The sequence below is a fragment of the Sus scrofa genome, chromosome 7 (assembly GCF_000003025.6).
Source record: "Sus scrofa isolate TJ Tabasco breed Duroc chromosome 7, Sscrofa11.1, whole genome shotgun sequence".
Taxonomy (NCBI): domain Eukaryota; kingdom Metazoa; phylum Chordata; class Mammalia; order Artiodactyla; family Suidae; genus Sus; species Sus scrofa.
This window is the reverse complement of record NC_010449.5, coordinates 3,749,287-3,769,718: the sequence shown is the minus strand read 5'-3', so window position 1 is coordinate 3,769,718 and position 20,432 is coordinate 3,749,287. Positions and strand designations below refer to the sequence as shown.

The window sequence follows — 20,432 nt, the reverse complement described above, 5'->3', positions numbered from 1 at the left end:
TCTGCCGTCTTGGGACATGTCTGCCCAAATCCGAGAGGCTGCGGTTCCAGCCCCCTGGTCCCTGCTTTTAAACCCCTTTGTTGTGTTGCATTTTCCCACAGCAAAAGCCCTGCTGGGAAAATCCGACACATTTTCTCGAGGAAGATGTTACTGCCTGTTAAATTTCCAGCCCCTTCTTTCCCCAAGAAGCAGGGTTAAGGCCGACTCCGCGTTCCTCTTCGCTTGTGTGTGTTCCTGGTGGAGGCCGTGCTGGCGGCGGGGGCGGGAGGCGCGCAGGGAAGGGGGACCGAGCTCCTGCCCCAGGTCCTGAGCCCGGCCTGCCTGTCTTTCCTCCCGCCAGTCAAGACGGAGGCGGTGTGGGTCCGAGCGGGCGAGTACATGGGCCAGCTGCTGGAGCAGGCCTTCCTGCACTTCTTCGTCACCGCCCGTGTCAACGAGACCAACGATGTCCTGGCCAAGCAGAAGTCCGTCGTGCTCACCATCCCCAAGATCAGCGTGAAGGTCAGTTTTGACATCTCGGAGGAGGGCAGGGGCAAGGCTGTTGATTCGGCAGCCGGGCTTCGTGTCTGTGTGTGTGTGTGTGTGTGTGAATGCGTGTCCTCCAAAAAAAAGGAAAAGAGAAAGAGAGAGAGAGAGAGAAAGGGCTCAGGATGCTCCTGTTCTTTGAAAGAAGGAACCCACGCCCTGTATATAGACTTGCACACATAACACTCTTCTCTCCTCTGCGGATTTAAATATATAGATGTGGCTGCAGATATAAATGGAACCCGTGGGGGAGGAACACGCGTGTGGAGGAAGATAGAGATGCGTAGAGGGTGCAGACACTTAGAACTCGGGGTGTCCGGAATACCGTGGGTCGGGCGTGGCCTCGGGAGGCCCCCCGGACCCCCTCCGGCTGCACGTTGCCCTGGGGTAGTGTTCACGGAGCTGAAAGGCACAGACCCAAGTGTCAGCCACATGGCCAAGACTTGTCACATGTGTAGACACCTGGCACCTGCCAGCCAGATGCAGACACAGGATTTCCAACATCCAGCAGGGCAGGAAGTGCCTCACGCCTTTTCCTGTCAATCACTCCCTCCCCGATCCCGGGACCACCTCTTTTCTGGCTTCTGTCACCACGGGGTCTTTTTGGCCTCTTTGGAAGGTAGTTTTTATGTGGCCTCCCCATTTACCCGCAGAAATCTCTGGGCACAGGGCTCAAAGGGTGTGCAGAGGAGGGCGGACGATGGGTGGGAACGGAAGACAAGGCGCCTGTGTGCGCCCACTTCTCAGGAGCACGGCAGCATCTGTACCGCACCCCTGTCACCTCCTGCTCTGGAACCCCAGAACCTCAGAACCCCAGGCCTCCAGCAGGGCCCTTGGGGCCTGGCATCTTCTGTCAGCCTTCTCCGGGGCTCAGAGACCTCCCCGAGGGACTGAGAGTGATGAGCACAGAGCCCGAAGTGCGTTCCTTGGAAGGGCTGGATCAGTTGTAGTCGTCCGTGTTGTGAGAGCCTCTAGGGGTGCGGCGGGGGCAGGGAGCAGGGAGGGGGGTAGGCCTTGTGTCTTCTGAGCATTTGCTGTGTGTCGCCTGTAGTGCCAGCAGCTGTCGAGTGGCATTCACAGTGGCGGCTTTCACTGGGTCCAGCGCCGGGGAGATGGCTCTTGAGGGCCACCGTTGGACAAGTCACACCAGGACAACACACAGAGCCCTGGAGGCAGACTCCCAGGCCGTGGGCTTTAGCAAGGCTTGAATCACCCCATGGCCGTGGTTCTCTCAGCCCAGTCAGCTCCCCCGTCACGGCACCATCTACAGAGGCCTTAAGACAGAATACAAGTGAGAGGTGTAGGGTCCGCAGGGAGAATGGGACACCTGCAGAGTTCCCGCCGTGGCTCGGGGGTTAAGAACCTGACTAGGATCCATGAGGGTGCGGGTTCGGTCCCTGGCCTTACTCAGTGGGTTAAGGATCCGGCGTTGCCGTGAGCTGTGGTGTAGGTCGCAGACGCGGCTCAGATCCTGTTTGCTGTGGCTGTGGCTGTGGCTGGCAGCTGCTGCAGCTCTGATTTAACCCCTAGCCTGGGAACCTCCATGTGCTGCACCTGTGGCCCTGAAAAGCCCCCCCAAAAAAAGAAAAAAAGAAAAATGCAAAATAGAGAAGTGGCGGTGTCGGGGTTCCTGCAGAGGAGCCGTCGGTCTCCTGAGGACGAGGATTCAGTAGCGTAAGGCCCTGGTGCCCAGCTGGGCGGCCTGCCCACCACCTGCAAGGTGGCTGCCCTCGTGGCGGCCTCTCCCTGGGAGACGCGCGGTCCCCTGCAGGCCTCTCGGGGGCTCGGAGGCTCCTCTCCCGCACTCGGTCAGGGATGCAACCTCCGAACCTTTCCCACCAGAGCCCAGGCCCACCCGCTCCCCTAATTATGGTCGCACAGCCTGTCCCTGTGGCCCAGGGTCAGGAGAGACCCTTCCAGGCGTGAAGTGCTCACACCACTGCCTAAAATAGAATTTAATTGTGCCGCTGCTGATAAACCGGGTGTAGGAGGGGAAACGGATATAACCTTCTTCTCTGGGATGTTAGCAATTGGGGGACCGTGGGTTAGTTATTTCCCCAGTTTCCTTAAAGAGCAGTTTACTTCCCTGGGCGGAACCCAAATCCCTCCTGGACAGGGTGGGCGAACTTTACCAAGTGCTCTGGGGGGTTCTTTTCATTTTGTTCTGTTTTTCTAAATTTCCGTAAAGGTATCAGGAACACCCTTCTTAGAGAAAATGAATGTCGAGGTAGGGCCGTCTGACCGGGGCGCGAGCGTGAGCGGGTTGGCAGTTCCGGCCACTGTCCAGGTCCGGCTGTGTCAGGAGAGGAGCAGGCCTGGTCCCATCGGCGCTCCCTGAACCACTCGCCTCATCAGCCACCTTCACCCCAAGGACCAGCTAAACCCGAGCAGGGGAAGAGGCGCCCCTGGTAAAGCAGCTCACGCCCTGAAGGCCAGCCAGCTGTCCCCGAGCTGTGAGAGTTCCCGGTGCCAGACCCTGGCTAGAGGGCTGGAGACCCGGACACTGCTCAGTCTCCTGGAGACGCGGGGTATGGAGCCGAACGTGCAACTATGACTTCACTTGGGGAGAGAGAGGACAGTGTGGGGGGGGAGGGAGGAGCAGGGACAGGGGAGAGAGAGGGGCAGGCAAAGGAGGGGAGAGAGGACGGGAGGAGAAAGAAAACTTTATGTTGAAATGCGACCCAGACCGCGCCCCGTGGTCCAGTGGTTGGGACTCAGCCCTTTCACCACGGCAGCCGGGGTTCAATCCCTGGTCTGGGAAGTGAGATCCCACGGCAAGCCGCTGCAAGCCGTGGCAAAAAAATAAATAAATAAATAAAACTTAATTTTTTTAAAAAGAGGAGGAGTTCCCATTGGGGCTCAGCAGGTTAAGAACCCGGCTAGTATCCACGAGGATGTCTGTTCCATCCCTGGCCTCGCCCAGTGGTTAAGGATCCAGCGTTGCTGTGAGCTGCGGTATAGGTCGCAGACGTGGCTCAGATCCTGTGTTGCTGTGGCTGTGGTGTAGGCCGGCAGCTGTTGCTCGTCTGGGAACCTCCATATGCTGCGGGTGTGGTCCTAAAAAGCAAAAGGAAAGGAAAGAAACGTGGCCCAGGAGAGCTCAGGGCAGGGGTGAGACAGCGGAGCTGGAGCCAGCGTGTCAGCAGGAGTTGGAGGGGCAGCTAAATGCAGGGCAGGCCCACAGCTCGGGGCTCCAGACTCATGGGACACATGTCCCCCAATTCTAGGAAAACACTAGAACCCTTGGTCCACCTCTGGAAGCCTGGGACAGGCCCCCAGCTCACAAAAGCTCCCAAGGTCACTGTGAGGAAGGTGCTAGCCCAGGGTCAGGAGGACGGGACGGGCCTCCTGGGCAGGAGCAGGCATGAGACCAGCCCAGGGCACCCGCAGTAACAGCAGCTATCAATTCTGAGCTCAGCGGGTCCTGCTTCTCCTGGTCTAGCTTAGCCAGGCCTCATGTCTGCCCTCCAGGCAGGTAGGATTGTACCCATTACACAGATGAAAAACCGAGAGGCCCAGACAGGGCAGCGCCCCGTGCATGGTGGTCTAAACACGGGACCAAACCCTGAGCTCCAGGCCTGTTTCGTCTGCACACGAGCCGTGTAACTCTGGGCACATTCTCCCCCCCCCGCCCCCTCCGTCTCTTAGCTTCTGTGTTCTCAGCCGTGACAGAGACCATGGCAGGTCTTACCTTGCAGAGCTGCTGGGCGTGTGTCACACGCTGATGGATGCGAAACGCCTCGAGGACGTGTTGTTAGCCTTGTTTCAGATCACAAGCCCCTTGCGTCCCCTGCCAGCGGAGGGAAGGGAGCATCTAACCCAGGCCTTGCCGACTCAGAAGGCTGGGCAGGCCCCTGTGGCCCTGTCTCTGTCATGCCAGAACTTTCCCTGAAAGTCGACAGTGGTGACTCCGTTTCCAGGGAAGAGGGAGCACGGGAGTTTGAGTGGAACGAGGTGTGAGGACTGAGCCTTGGGGAGGGGATAACATTCAGACAGGTGGAGACAGAGGGAGAGACCACTCCAGACACTAGAAGACCCCCACGGGCGAGGGCGGGAGGGCCAGGTGGACAGAGGCAGGTGTGGGAGCAGCTGGAAGCCGCCGTGGCTGCCGCCCAGGCTGGGAGCAGGGGCTGGCGGTGGGCACCGAGGTGCTGGTGGGGGCCTGGCCAGGCAGCCCGGGCCCCTTTGGTGAGGCTGCAGGCTCTGGCTGAGGGCTTCATGACCAGCTCTGCGAACAAAGATGCTTCCGTGGCGATTCCAGGACAGGAACCTGACATGATCCTCCACTCGGACCTCCCGGAGTCAGAACCCCTTTCCTCTCTCTGGTCCGCTCACAGCCTCGGCCTCCGCCTTGGGGCCGGAGCTGCCTGAGGGATAGGGTGCAGCCCTGCTCACCCAGCTCCCGCGGTAGGGCGAATAGAGACCAACCTGGCACAGCATAGGGCCCGCCTGTCTGAAGGCACGTCACCGTCCACCAGCACAGTTAGGCCAGTGGACACGTCCTGACCCCGTGAGGACCAGTCTTGGGTGTCATCTGTCCCCCTGACGTAGAGATGGGGACCTGGGCTCCCAGTGGCCCTTTTCCAGCCCCCGCCACGCGTGAGCCACAGTGTGTGTCCCCACATGAGAAGTGGTGGGGAGAGACCGTCATTAAACTTTCATGAGCACTCATCTCTTCCCAGGCTATCAAAATATTTTGATGAGAAAAGCATATTTTATTAAAATCAGACATAGAAAAATAACATCAGACAAAATTTTTTTTCTCTGCCTTGCCCTGTGTTGATTGTCATAAGATACTTTACGTTGGGCAGAGATGCTTGAGCATTTTGATTTCTAAGAACTAGCTGTTTGGGGGAGTGGATGGGGGCCACAGAGGGAACTCAGCTGGTGGGCAGGCCGGAGTCTGCTTTGCGGGACTCGTGCTGTGCGCCCTGGGAGCCACGTTGCCCTGGGCTTCTCCCGTTCTCAGAGAGCAGTGGAGGCGTCTCAGTTTTCCTGTCCTCGCCCAAGTCAGCTAGAGCAAGAACCCAGGAGGAGCCTCTGCGGCCCCTTTTCCGCAGAAACCAGCAGCCCAGGGGCTTGGATGGTTCCTAGTCTACCTGGGCTGCCGTGGGCTAGGCACTCAACGCTGTATCCCTTAAACGGGTCCAGAAATATTGCTGACCCCGTGGGCTGCCGGGAGGGGTGTCGGAAATCATCCATCACAAAGAGCTTAGCATGGTTCCCGGATCCCAGGCAACACAGACCGGCGACTGTCTGCAGCCGCCACTCGGGGAAGCCACCACCATGCTTCCTGTCCCCTCCTCCCTCTCCTCCTCCTCCTCCTCTCTGAGGAATCACCTGAGGAATAATGAGTGTCCCCAACACGCTTGACAGCCACTGGGTAAATTGAGAGGTGGCTTTGGTTTCATTACATCCTCTGAGAGCCTAAATATCTGAAACTTTCCATCAAGCCAAAAAGTGACGAGGAAGCCTCATGTTCTCTTTCTCCCGGAACCCTGGACCTTGAACCAGCTGCCTCCCCAGGTCTCCAACCGAGCATGTTTCTCCCCGCCCCCACCCCCCTCCCTCGGGGTCCCTGTGACTCTGTCACGTGCCCTGGTCACCAGGACGCACCCCCGCTATGTCCGCAGCTCTTCAGCAGGAGGCTGGGCGGGGCGCCAGGCTCCGCTTCTGACTTCTCTTTAGAAAGTGTCCGCGGAGCCTGCCAGCCTCTCTCCTTCGTGGTCCTCAGCTCAGCACCTGAGAAACCAGATCCACGTGGCTCCCTGCGAGGGAGCCAGGAAGTTCTCCTGGTCATCTGGCCGCCTTTGAAAGCCCCAGAGCATTTAGGGTCAGTAAATGCCATGTGCCACATGCTCTGCCGGGTCAGTTCTCTTACAGTACCGCACTGACGCTTCCCAGTGGCTGCTTAAGAAACCGAGGCCCAGAGAGTTCAGGTGACTGGCCCGAGGACACACAGCCGTGGCCCCCCACCTTCAGACCCTGAGTACAGCATGCTTTCCCTCGGCTTCCCCAGCCGTGGTCCATGTCTTTGTCCCAGGGGCCCTCACCACTGCCCTGAGCCATCTGTCCCGCCAGGAGAGGCTCTGAGCAGGTGATGCTGAGGGAGGGGCCCAGGCTGACTCGCTCTCCACCTGCTCACGGCATCGCTCAAGGCAGGATCAGGCAGGAGAGCACGTCCCAGCCTGTCCGTGGGCCAGGCCCCCACTGGAAGGTGCCTTTCCACCTCCTTCTCAGCACAGCCTGCACTTGAGAAGGAAAGTGAGAAGCTGTCGGTAACCGGGGCACCTGCAAATGTTCTCTATGCATTTCCTCTTCCTTGTCTTTTTCACCATAAAAGGAACAGGGGCAAAGTAACACATCAAAGATAACAACCATCTACCTTATCGTGTGACCACACACTGCTTGAGCTACTGGTTATTTTTAAAAATGATATCTCTATCTTTACCCGAAATAGAAAATTCTATTATCATCAAGTGATAGAATATATCGAGGCCCCACGGCCACCCATCATGTTTCACTCCGGCATAGAAATCCGATTCGTTCCCCATAAAGTCAGAAAGAAAGACTTGGGTTGAACGTATGTGTTCAAATTTAATTCAGGGTCAAGTTACAGTCATTGGGCTCAGCGGGAGGTAGTGATGGCATAAGTTAATAGTGCAAATGATTCTTCAGGGGATTTCAGGAAGAAAAGACACTATTTTCAGCAAAAAAAAAAAAGGAACTATTTCTGCCTCTCTGCTGTCAGAGATGACAGTGTCTGTCGTGTTTAAAGATGAATGTTTTGGAATCAGAGCACACTGGATTCACATCTGGGTTCTGCCAACCAGGAGGCTCTGATGCGGGGGCTTTGTGTATCGTCTAAGTTTTAGTTCCACGTTAAACAGAGGGAGGGCCGTGTTACCGTCCACCCCCAAGTCCACGGGGTAGGAAGACGATGAGCAGGGCGCCTGCATCTCTAGCACGACACTGAGAGTGCTGTGAGTTGCTGTTACTGTGATTACGAGTCGGCGTCAGTGAAGATGGGTGCTCAAGCAGTGACCTTGGCCCCAGACCGCCTGCACTGGGTCTCGCGTCCCCTGCTTGCTCTCTCTGTGAACTTGAACAAGCCACTAAACTTGTCTGTGCCTCTCTTTCCTCGTCTGTAAAATGGGAACGCATAGCCTCCACCTCACAGGGTCGTGAGGATTCAAGGAGTTAATACAAGTCACTCCGCAGTATTGACCACCAGAACTTCCCATAATCACAGAAATACTCTCCATCTGCCCGGGCCAGTATAATGCAGCCACCAGCCACGTGAAGATATTGAAGAGTTGAACTGTGGCTCGTACAATTAAGGAACTGAATTTTTCTTTTATTTAAATTCGTTTAAATTTAAGTAGTGATACGTGGCTCATGGCTACCGGCTACCATGTTGGACGGGCTTAGGACATGGCCCAGCTGTCTTAAAACATACACCTTATGTAGTAGGTGCTACCTGAGGGGGCTGGTGAGAAGCAACAGTAGTTATTTAATGCCGGTGAGCGTGGCTTACGAATAAGCAGCTGCTTATGAGCAGCAGTGACCGTGGGCTGTGGAGGAAAAAAATTCCGTCAGGAAATATCCCCACTTGAATTCTCTAAGCAGAAGACAGTGATGTTGAATGTTGGGCAGGCTTTTTTTTTTTTTTTTAAATGTCAACACCCGCGGCATATGGAAATGCCCGGGACAGGGATTGAATCCGAGCCACAGTTATGGCAACACTGAATCCTTCAACCCACTTCGGTGGGCTGGGAATCGAATCCATGCCTCTGCAGCAACCCGAGCTGCTGCAGATGGATTCTTAACCCACGGCACATGGCAGGAGCTCCTGGGCAGGCTTTTATACTGGGTTTGGTTTGCGTTTCCCAGTTTCATGATCATCTCAGCAGTCAGGCAAAGGAAGTTTAAACTCCAGGTACAAGAGACAAATGCCAGAAAAGGGACACGGAGTCTCTGTTAATTGCAAAAGAAACTCCCTGTGCCCTGCGGCGGGTCCCCTCCTTTCGTCTCGGCCTTCCCCCAGCTCCAGAATCACAGAGGGCTGGGACGTGTTTACAGACCCGAGCCAGCCACTAATGACGGAGATGCCATCTCTCGAAGAAAACTGACTAGGTTTGACATGTGAGATTCTCCCAGAAGGCTCCATCTTCGTATCATATTCAGATCGAAAGCCAAACACTGGGCCTGCTTTTCAAATACTCAGTTTCCCCTGGTCTCTGTCATCAGTGACCTGTACGGGTCCACGGTGCTGTCCCCCACATGAGCCTCTGCTGCAGAGCCAGCCTGCCGATATGGAAAGCATCTTTAACCTGGAGCCCACTGGCCCCGCGAGGGCCGAGGGTCAAAGCCGTGGGTCTGGAACCAGCCCCTGACACCTACCTGCCCAAAGTGTGCTGGTCTTGTATTTGTCACTGTGTGTGTCTGTGAAAAGAAGGGCCAGTGGCTATTATCAGATTTTTTTTTTTAAGGGATTGTCCCCGTAATTGCAGCGGCCCGCCATGCCAAAGGCAGATGGCTCCAAAATATTTTTCCTCCAAAACCAAAGTGATCATAGCACTTTCACCAATAGCGTCTCTGAAGCAGTCCCACTTTAGACAGTTTCTGTAAATGTTATCTTTAGCCTGTATTTTTAGAAACCAAGAAGTGTTCTGACATTTTTTTCTCAACTTGGGAAAAAGATGCTGGATGCCCTTGAGAATGAAACCAAAGGTTCCAAGTCAAATATTCTAATCACGGACTTTCACGCAGCCTTCCCGCAGTATCTACCAGGGATTGGTTCCAGGATCCCTGCAGACACCAAAGTCCATAGCCATGGGTTCAGCATCCAGGAATTCAACCCATCGTGGGCTCCACTGTGCATGCCAGGTAGAGGACCACTGAGTCGACGCTGCTTGGCACACAGCCCATGCTCTGTAGGGGACACCTGCTCTTGTCACCGTTATAATCAGTGTCTGCTCCTCTCTGACCCTCTTCCCTGCTCTCCCTGCTTCCCACCTCAGAAGGCAGAGATTTGAAACTCAACCCGGGGAATTGGCTGCAATGTTCATTTTTCTTATAGATATTTTAAATCCCATAGACATAAATGTAGCCAAGAGTAAATAGATGAGGTTTTAGTCTTAAGTCTTTTTTTGCCTTTTTTTTTTTTTTTTTGCTTTTCAGGGCCGCACCAACGGCATATGGAAGTTCCCAGGCTAGAGGTGGAATCGGAGCGACAGCTGCCGGCCGACGCCACAGCCACACAGGATCCAAACCGCAGCTGGGACCTACACCGCGGCTCACAGCAGCGCTGGATCCCCCACCCGCTGAGCGAGGCCAGGGATCGAGTCCGTGTCCTCATGGATACTTGTTGGGCTCTTTCCTGCTGAGCCACGATGAGAACTCCCTCTTCTTAACTTTGGGGTGAAGATGTGAGAATCTTCTTCTCTGGGCAGTGACCTTCCTCTTCCCCTCGATTCATAAAAAAGGCTCATTTTCACACCATTTTTCCTGTGACACGGTTAAAAGAAGTAAGGTATTCTACTGGCTGGTTGATATATAGAAAACTCAAACAACCCATGAGTTCCATTTTTAAGCAGGCAACCTAATGGGCAGCAGCAAGATGTTAGAGTTGAAAGTGGGCTAAAGAAAAGAAATGAAAAAAGCACGAGCGACAATGTACTGAGCCCTTGTCGTGTGTCGCACATTGAGGTGGCTGCTTTCCATGGATCCCTTCCTCCTGCTAAGTGAACAAACACACACTCCGGCTCCCCGGCCAGAGTCCTGCATGTTGGCCCCTTGTTGTGAAAGGGCGCATCATTCCAAGCAGGTGGCCCTTTGCAAACAGCAGCAGAACTAAAGTCATGGCAGCGATAAAACGGCCTCCTACCTCAGGGACCCCATACGAACGTCAGGCCTGTTTCAGAGACAAGCACACTGGGTCTTAGAAAGGTTGAGAAAGTCAGCCGAGCCCCCACTGCTAGTTAAGTATTGAAGCTGACCTCGACCTCTGACCAAAGACCCAAGCTTCTGAGAGCTGTGCTGGACAAACTCCCCAGCAAATAGCCTCACGCCCTCCTGGCCTCAGATGCTGTGGCTGCGGAGGGAAAGTCCCTTTGGTCTCTTTGAGGGTCCAACTTCCTCTCCTTCAAGTTCAAGGAGGACTCCCTCCTTAGATGTATTTCTTCCTGGGGTGCTTCCAAGGAAGAGAGCCCTGCACCCCCTCTCGCCCCCAAGCATTTTCTTCCTCTTGAACTCAGGGATGCCTCCCCCTTCCTGGCAGGAAGCTTGAACCCTTTCCAGAAGCGGGGTTCCCCTGGCCGCCCTCACCCCGGGGAAGCTGTCGCTACACCAGTGCACTTCCACCTCCTGCTGACAGCAACAGCCGATGGCCGCAGCGATTAACCCAACTCTAATTAGGGTGGTTTTGATCATGAAGAAAAGAGTGTGATTCTAATTAGTAATTTTCCGTCTTTTTCTCAAGAGGCGTCCCCCTGGTCAGGGCAATAAGCTGCTCCCTTGGCAAAAGAAAAAGTAGCCATGCTGTAGAACGGAAGAAAAAGCAAAGCTGCTTAAGGACACAGGGGAGCAGAAAGAGGCTGTATGTGCCACTAACGAGCTTCCTTCTCCCCCAACTCACTTCCTAGGTCCGTGGCACTCAGGCAGTGGGTTCCGACATGGTGGTGACGGTTGAGTTCACCAACCCCCTAAACGAACCCCTGCAGAATGTCTGGATGCGCTTGGATGGCCCTGGAGTGACCAGGCCACTGCGGAAGATATTCCGGTGAGTGGGGGGGCGGGGGTGTGTGTGACGGGGGCTGTGGGACATCTGTCTTTCTCCGTCTCTTCCAAACTCCCATCTAATCCCCCATGAACCTGCCTGAGGAGCCGCTGCCCCCTTCTTGGCCATGCTGTAAGTTGGGGTACAAACAGGGTTGGGGTGCCCGGCACTTCCACCTTTCAGTCCTCACCACCACTCTAAAGTGATAGGTGCCCTCAGAGCTGCCTTGGGGGATGGGGGAATTTGAGGCTTTGCCAGGTCCACTGGTTTGTCCCAAGGTGTGCAGTTTCTAGACGTAAGCCAAGATCCAGAGGTAGAATGACTGGTGCCAGATCCCAGGGGTCAAGAATCTTGCCAGAACCTCCTCATGGGTTACTTCGACTAATATTTGCGGGGTACCCATGAGGCAGACGTTAGGCTGAAAGATGTTCCAGCTCCTGAGTCGTTTTTCTCCAACCCCACCTCTAATGGGGTGACCACCCCAAGCACTCTGTACGCCTGTGGCTTTCCGTAGAATGAAGGTGGGCCTAAAGTGGTCTGGACTTGGTTCAGGGGCTCAAGCCTATGCAGGGAATCCACCCCGGTTATCCCGGGGGATCAGGTACCACCCACCTGTCACCGTATGAATGAAACGCTGCTCCTGTGGTTGCCACTGACAAAGAGTGTCACCCAACAAGACAGCCCCTCCCGGTCAGGTAGTTCCTTTTTTTTCCTTTTTTTAAGGGCCACACCCACATTATGTGGAGGTTCCCAGGCTCGTGGTTGAATTGGAACTGCAGCTGCCGGCCTACACCACAGCTATGGCAGTGCCAGGATCCAAGCCACATTTGTGACCTACACCACAGCTCACAGCAACACTGGATCCTTAACCCACTGAGTGAGGTCAGGGATCAAACCTGCATCCTCAAGGATACTAGTCGGGCTCTTAACCCACTGAGCCACACGGGAACTCCACGTCAGGAAGTTCTGATTGTTAGCCAATACTTCCCCCTTTCCGTCCTACCTGTGATCGTCGTTCTGCCGTCTGCACCTGTGCTCAGAATAAGGCCCTTTTTTCCTCTGTTGTATGGTTCGCAGGTGTTTGCACACGGCTGTCACACCCTCCTTGCGTCTTCGCTCTCCCTACCCTGCCTCATGCCCTCCCACCAGTGTGGTTTCAGCCCCCTTCCTCTCCCACCTGCCCGTTTGTCTGCGCTCCTCTTCAAGCGCGACACCCGGGATGGATCCCAATCTTGAGGTTTATTACTTTCCTTTCGACCGCAAACAAGTCCCTGTCAGCATCCATCCGTCCCCCACAGTTGTTGCGGGGTGACCTTCTAAGGTGTACACCACGCGGTGGAGAGGGGTGGAAACTGCCTCCTGACCAGAAATGTTAGGGTTTCCCAAACTAGCACCGTTTATGGAGGCTACCAGCTCTGAGTCTGGGGGACACGGGCAAGGCCTGCTTCGCCCTTTCCGAGGCAGCCACATGCCCAGCAGGGGCTCTGCGTTCCTTTCAAATGACAGCATTCTGGCCCAGCCGTGAAGAGGCGCCTGCTGCCCGTGGATGCAATAAACAGAGAAAAGAATTTGAGTGCTTAAAAAAAAAAAAAATGCAAGCACAAACCATAGCAACCTTCCTGTGCCAATAGGCAAGGTGCAAGGGGGAAAAGAAAGAATGAAATTAGAAATCAACCCCAGCTAGAGGGCAGGCGGAGCCCTGCTTTCGTCAGAAACGAGTCTCCCTCGCCCGTGCTCACACCTTCCCACGCGCGCATCCCAGGCGAGAACCGCTCAGGCAAAGTGGAACACATTTCTTCTCCAAACCAGCCCCCTGCTGTATCCAGTGTTTCCTTCTCCAGCTGTAACCCCCCCCCCCGCCAGGTTCCTTGGAGGGGACCAGAACCTACTCCTTGGCCGTGTAAGACCCCCGCCTTGATCACACGCCAGTGCAGGGGAAGGAGACGATGCGTGTGTCCCAGGAAAGATGCATCCCGGCCGAGGACACACCGTTTAGGAGACGCGGGGCTCAGAGCGGGTGGAGCCACCAGGAGCGTTGCGGTTGGGGTGGGGCGACAGCGGGGGCATCAGGGAAAGGATGGAGGGGCCTGGGCCCCACACGGTGGACGCAAGGCCAGGGTCCTACCCACATTCTGCCCTAGCTTCTATCCATAATCATTTCAACCCATAGGTCTATGCAGATAGAGAGCCAGGACCTCCTTCTCTTAGGGGGACCCAGATCCAAAGGGCCGGTCTGCCAAAGAGAGGGAAGCTCTGTTTCAAACAGGCTGTCAAAAGTTGGGACTAACTTGACACTGAAAATATTTATAGGAGTTCCCGTTGTAGCTCGGTGGGTTAAGGACCCAACTAGTATCCACGAGGATGCAGCTTTGATCCCTGGCCTCACTCAGTGGGTTAAGGATCCGATGTTGCCACAGGCTGCTGTGTAGGTCGCAGATTGCGGCTCGGATCTGGTGTTGCTGTGGCTGTGGTGCAGCCGGCAGCCCAGCCGCAACTCAGATTTGACCCCTGGCGGGGGAAACTCCATATGCCACAGGTGCAGCCCTAAAAAGAAAAAAAATATATAACAAATTATGATCTGGGGGTGGGGCTGGGGAGAGAGCGCTACTTTCTCTGTTTCCTCCTGCCTCCCCCTCACACCTTTACAACCGAGACCCAAGCCAACCCGTGCCCACATCCACCCTGTCAGATAACTGACATGTGTACCCTCTGCTGCCAACATCTGATCTAAGAGCAGCAGAGCCTCCAAAAGTTCAGTTCTGTAGAACCGGAACCGGACTCCTTTCTCACATACGCATCGGCCCGCCCACCCCTGCAGGGGCCCTCGGGGGCAGGGGGACTGGAAGGAGAGGCCTGCGGGAATTGAACCCGGGAAGAGGTGGCCTCACGTGCACTCCCCACACAGGGCCCAGCAGGTGCTTTTCCTTTCCTGCCCCCCACCTCCCCGCTCCTCAGCCGCGAGGGGGGGCTGCTCGCACAGACCCTCAGCGTTCAAGTTTCTGCACTTGACACTTGCCGAACCTCGAGTGATTCCTCTTGCAGGGTCCTTTCTCCCTTTAAAAAATGATCAGGTTCAGGATGTTGTCTTAAGAGGAGAGGTCCCCGACTTTGTGATGTTGTTTTTAACTTTGAGTCTCTCCACTGGGGCCCAGGGCCGGACTCGTGGAGGGCAAACCAGAGATAGTTGCGGTTTGTTGTAATAATGAGCCTCGAGGCCGGCGGGCGTTCAGGAAGATAAATGGCAGGAGTGTCTTGACCGCTCAGCACGTTCCCGAGAACAATTTATCATAACATCCCGCCCTGGGAAAAGAGGATTATTCCAGGATTACTCTGCTCACCAAGAGGAGGAAATGGTTTTTCTCCTTTCTCTGTAGGTAGATTCCTGCCTAGACGTGCATTGGTCTCATCACCTGTGACTCTCTTTGCTGATTCTGTAGGTGTAGATGCCAGTAGATGAAGGCAGGAGGGGCACGGGGGCTGCAAGTTCGAGCAAACCATGAAGTCGAGTGCAAGGATTACAGTTTCTGTTGAAGGGACTTACCTGCGCTGGCCGGCCCCAGGCCAGATCCCTAAGCAGGACGAATATTTTGCCAAATGTTCCGGATTGGTCACTTGGGGAAAGCAGGGAAGAGAGACTGAATGGATCAGGGTGAGAAACAGCACAGCTTTGAGAAAGAAAGGTCTGGAGTTCCCGTCGTGGTGCAGCAGAAACGAATCCGACTAGGAACCGTGAGGTTGTGGATTTGATTCCCGGCCTCGCTCAGTGGGTTAAGGATCCGGCATTGCTGTGAGCCGTGGTGTAGGTTGCAGACGGGGCTTGGATCTGGCGTGGCTGTGACTGTGGTGTAGGCTGGCAGGCGCAGCTCCGATTGGACCCCCCAGCCCAGGAACCTCCATGTGCCACAGGTGCGGCCCTAAAAAGACATAAAATAAATATGTAGAGAACTGCTTCTCTGCATAGAGGCAGGAAGAACTCCCCTAAATTTTGCTGCAGAGAGTTCAGGCAGAGCAACAATGACCACAAAGGTGACGGTGGTGATGATGGCGAAAGTCGTGATAATTAGTGACAACAGCGACGATAAGAGTAATGCAGCCGCGGCAGCGCTTATCTACCACCTACCCCTCCCAGCCGCGTTCTGAGTGCAGCAGAAACACGGACTCGCCCACCCGCTCGCGCCCTCTTCACTATGTCATAGTGTCTGCTTTTCACTGATGAGGAGACTCCGGGTGAGCTCAGGGCTTTTCAGTCCTTGAATCGTAACATCCATATTTACCCCCCTCTGTGGGCATGCGCGTGTCCTCACCACACACTTTGACCTTCCTCTAACTCAGTGAGCCTTGTGCAACCACATTTGTAAAGAATAAAAACTTAAGAGCAAATACCGGAGTTCCCATCGTGGCTCAGAGATAAGGAACCCAGCCAGTATCCATGAGGCCATGGGTTCCATCCCTGGCTCCCTCGGTGGGTTAAGGATCTGGCGTTGCCATGAGCTGTGGTGTAGGTCGCAGATGCGGCTCCAATTCAGCCCCTAGCCTGGGAACTTTCATATGCCACAGGTGCAGCTCTAAAAAGAAGGGAAAAAAAAAAGAACTATCAAATACCAGGTTAATTGAGACATGGAGACGCTCAAAACCAGGCCCTGGAGCAGCCCCCGAGAGAGGCCCCCTGGCTTAGATGCGTCTCCTGACTCACTGGCCTCACGTGTAGGCGAGAAAAGGGCTTTCTCATTCAGGGTCCAGCTTTTGAGATGTGGAGCGTTTCCCCCTTTTTATCCCGGAGGCTGTACCCCCACAGCCGCAGGTGAAACACCTGTCCGTTCCAGTGTCTCTGAGGAAACCCTGGGGCTCTGACTTTATGCGAGTCGGTCAAGCCCAGGAGATAGGCCCATCTCTCTCCCCTCACTTTGGCTCTGGCTAAAGCAATGCCGTCTGGCCCTGACCCCCAGGGACAAATGGGAGCTCACGTGGCTGAGGCCCTTGAACGGCCCTAGACTCCCTGTCAGCAGCCGCCCCCACCCCCACCCCGGGCCAGCCTCAGCAGCACAGAAGTTCACCCCGATTCAAAGCAAGGGTTACCTCAGTTCCATTGTTGTCCAGGCCCTGCAGGGAACGGGGCCGGGGGTTGGTACCTCCCCCACCCCCCATGGCTCTGTGGCCTCATCCAGGGGTGTCATAAGGTGGTCACTGGGGAAATCGGCCAGCCAGGCCCTTCAGTGTCCCAACCCCCATCAGCCAAGAGAAAGAGGGTGGGACTCGGGCAGGCTCGTCCCTGCTTCCTGATCAAGGTGGGAAACTGGGTCTGCCTCTCGGAGCGTCAGCCTCCCCTCTCTCGTCCGTCTTTTCAGGGAGATCCGGCCCAACGCCACCGTGCAGTGGGAAGAGGTGTGTCGGCCTTGGGTCTCCGGGCCTCGGAAGCTGATGGCCAGCATGACCAGTGACTCCCTGAGACACGTGTACGGCGAGCTAAACCTGCACATCCAGAGACGACCTTCCGTGTAGACGCCCACGGGGCTGAGAGGGACCCGGGCCTTGGCCTCCCGGAGTCTTGGCTCAGCATGTCCTAATGCACGAATAGTCACTCAGCTCTTGCTTTAACTTAGCCGGGAAGACCCAGACGGGACTGGGTGGGGCCGCAGAGGGGCGATGCCGTGAGTTTCCAAGATGCACGTTTCAGCAGGGCTCTTCAGGGGGGACGTTAGTGTTGAATCTCGCCACCTTCCAAAGGGTTCTGAGCATTAGCTTTAATTAAGCTCTAATGAGGCTCTCCTAGCTCATAAGAGTAAAAGCCATCATTTATCATCTCAAATGGATGCAGCGCCACGTGGCAGAGAACTTCGCTTAGCAGGGGATCTGCTCAGTACCTGGCCTTGTGAAAAACAGCCCTGCTCATCCCCCACGCTGCCTTTTTTGGGGGGATGGGTAACATGCTCCCCCAGCTTGGGGGGAAGGCACACCATTTGGACCCCAGGATTCTAGTCCCCTTTGTGGAAATCGGGTTTTAGTGTCTGCATCAGAATTTTTTCCCAGGAATTGAGGGCAGCATCATTTTTCTTCCTGGCACAGCCAGGAAAGGCCTTTCATCTTGCACCTGCAGCGAAGCGGCGGTCTGCCAAATTTCCAGATTTTTCTTCTGAGAGGATGCGGCCCCATATTAACAAATTGCATTTGTGGGGAGCTTAATCACCTAAGAGGAGATAAGAAAGCAGGTGCAATCCTCGGATCTATTAAATAATGTAGTTTTATGGTGCATTTTATCGGAGGTGTCACACTGTGGCCAGATCCGCAGGAACCAATATCCCTAACTTTAACCCTTTGGGGGCTGTCGTTCTAGAAAGTCATGAGGCTGACTTGGGACAGGAGGCATGAGGAATTAGTCTCTTTAATTAGTGATTAGCCTTCCTCTGTCTCTCTGGGATCATCTCCTTTGCACAATGACAAGGGTCCAGCTACAGATTTAGAGACAGAATAAACCCAGCAAGCTGGAGGTGCTGGCAGCTGCAGTGAGCAGGCGCGGGGAAGGACAGGCAGCCACGGATTCGGATTCTCTTGTCCTTGACATCACGCGTGTTGACCCCTCGGCTCGACACACAGGTACTAAAAGGTAACGTGGACCCCACCCCGCAAGCAGCCAGGGCTCCTGCACACCTGTTGGTAGAGGACGCTGACATCATTTGCATTAGGGTCCCAGGTTCCAAGAGACAATGCCATCGGTACTTATTTGCAGGGCCAATTTATTGTTAAAATTACCCATTGATATGCCTAGAGTGCGATTTGGGTCCGTAGATGGTGATTCTTTGCAAAAGAAAAGAAAGATGAGCAGTGAGAAGGAAGCTACGGGGGAAACAAGGAATGGAATCCTCTGGTCCACACAACCACGTTTCTAAGCCGTCGACCCTGTTCCTGGACCTTCGGCACCAAGAATCCACGAGGGTCAGCTGGTCCCCTCTGTAGGCGCATCCTAGCTAACTCTGTTAAGTAGTCTCCCAGCATTTGCTAAGCCTTCCAATACTCAATTTTAAAATGAAATGCATCTTGCTGGACTGTTAACCTGGCTTCATATCGTATCTTCTGATTAACTAGAGTGTAATCAAAGCTTAAAATAAAAGCTCATATTTGCACCTGCACAGAGTGAACGCTTTTAATTTCACAGCACAGAGATTTTACTACCCGCAGCGCTCGAGACACCACCCTTCCCTAAGCAGTAGACGACCCGCCCTGGAGAGGGAAACGAGCATCTCTGCTTGAGAGAAGGAGACGCTGGCGGGTAGTGATATTACAGTGGACTGTCTTCACTGCTCTCTCTGTATTTTCTTAACCACATTCACCAGAGGAACAAGTTTGGTTTGAAAAGCAGCACCCAGAGACGGTAAAATCATTGGATGTACTTTTTAAAGAATGCGCTCGTGAATCATTACGGTGACTGAGTGGACAGGGCAGTACGGACACTTGTCACCATGAGCACCTTTGGGGTCTTAGAACAGAGAAGGAAACTATGTGACAAGTATGCGGCGGAGGTCCTATATCCACGGCAGACGTCACTGTACAGTTACATCTTAGCCTGGGCCTCGGGCTCCTTCTCAGCACAGTCCTCCACGCAGCTGGTTCTCAGCATGAAACCTCTCCACCAGCCCATCCCCTTTGACAGCTAGGACTCTCCACTGGGTGATAACACTGAGGCTCTAAAGATCCTGTTTCAGCACCGGTGACAAGCAGTGTTTCTCAGATAACAGCAGAGACCCTAAGTTCCCATTTTCACCTGTGCTCATCCTCTGTGCTTCTGAACAAATCCTCATTTGTGTTTATAGCTTTGATGACTAAAGAAGGACAACTGTACTTCTATTTTCACAAGGTTCTTCTGAGGGTTTTTCAAGCAAGCCTTAACAATAGCACTTGCAAAACGATAGATAGATAGATAGATAGATAGATAGATAGATAGATAGATAGATAGATAATAGATATAGACAGACAGATAGATAGATATAGACAGATGATAGAGAGATATAGATAGATGACAGATGGACAATAGGTAGAGATAGATACGAGAGAAAGAGAGTTGAGAGAGAGAAAGAGGAAGGAGAGAGATTGTATGAATATGTGTGTGTGTTTCACATAATTTTACTTCCGTCCTTTTAAAGAGTAACTAGAGTTCCTGCTGTGGCTCAGCAGGTTATGAACCTCACTAGGATCCATGAGGATGTGGGTTTGATCCCTGGCCTCCCTCAGTGGGTTAAGGATCTGGCATTGCCGTGAGCTGTGGTGTAGGTCGTGTTGCTGTGGCTGTGGTGTAGACCAGTGGCTGCAGCTCCATTTGCACCCCTAGCCTGGGAACTTCCATACGCCGCAGGTAAATATAATTATTATATAACTAACTGTGATAAATAACATTACTTGCAATCTGGAGAAGCTAAAGAGGCCTGGGAAGCAGGGCATCCGGGCAAGTCAGGCTGGGATGGGAGTGGACCCCGAAAGCAACCTCTGCTCTGCTGTGCGCTAAGAGCTGCAGGTCTTCAAAGAGTCTTAATTGTTTTTAATTCTGTGTTCTCAAAACTTGGAGACAAAATGCGATTTAAAGAGCATATTAAAATTAAAAATGTACAAATTTATAACAGGAATGTGGGGGGAAATGGAGTTTGTGCTAAACCCACTGGCAGTCAGTATTCACAGAATTCCAGGTGTAAGGCCATCATTTATGACCATCTTTCCAATATTATTACAAAATTAACAGCCCATCCAATTATCCCTTCACTCGTCTTCCCTACCATCCAACCACCAGCCTCCCAACCACCTCTCCATCCTTTATTCCAGCCGTCCAGTTAACCATCCTTTATTCACTAATTATCATGGGCAAGCATGAATTCAGCAGGTATTCATTGAACATTAAGCATCATGCTAGAGCCTGGGTTTCAAAGATGAAAAATCCGTGGTCCCTACCCAGACGGGGGACCAGATACATAAATAGATGAAGTATAAAGTGTGTATTTTTAAGTCTGTGATTAGACAGGTACAGCTGTATCAGCAGAGATGTGCTCAGAGTACTATGAGAATAAAGAGGAAAGGGTGCCTGAAAATGCCTCCCCTGCTCTCTCCAGGAATAACGGAGAAAAGATTTAAGTCGCATGCTGAAAAG

At 53.8% G+C, this 20,432-nt stretch overlaps 1 protein-coding gene across 1 annotated transcript in view; it reads left to right on the top strand.

Moving 5' to 3' along the window:
• The window catches only part of F13A1 (coagulation factor XIII A chain), a 149,508-nt gene extending 131,079 nt beyond the window's left edge, over positions 1 to 18,429 (top strand). Inside the window, exons 13-15 of the mRNA XM_001927630.7 lie at positions 341 to 501; positions 11,172 to 11,308; positions 16,651 to 18,429. Coding sequence (XP_001927665.3) covers positions 341 to 501; positions 11,172 to 11,308; positions 16,651 to 16,804 — 452 coding nt within the window. The 3' untranslated portion in view covers positions 16,805 to 18,429. The remainder of the gene's footprint in view (positions 1 to 340; positions 502 to 11,171; positions 11,309 to 16,650) is intronic.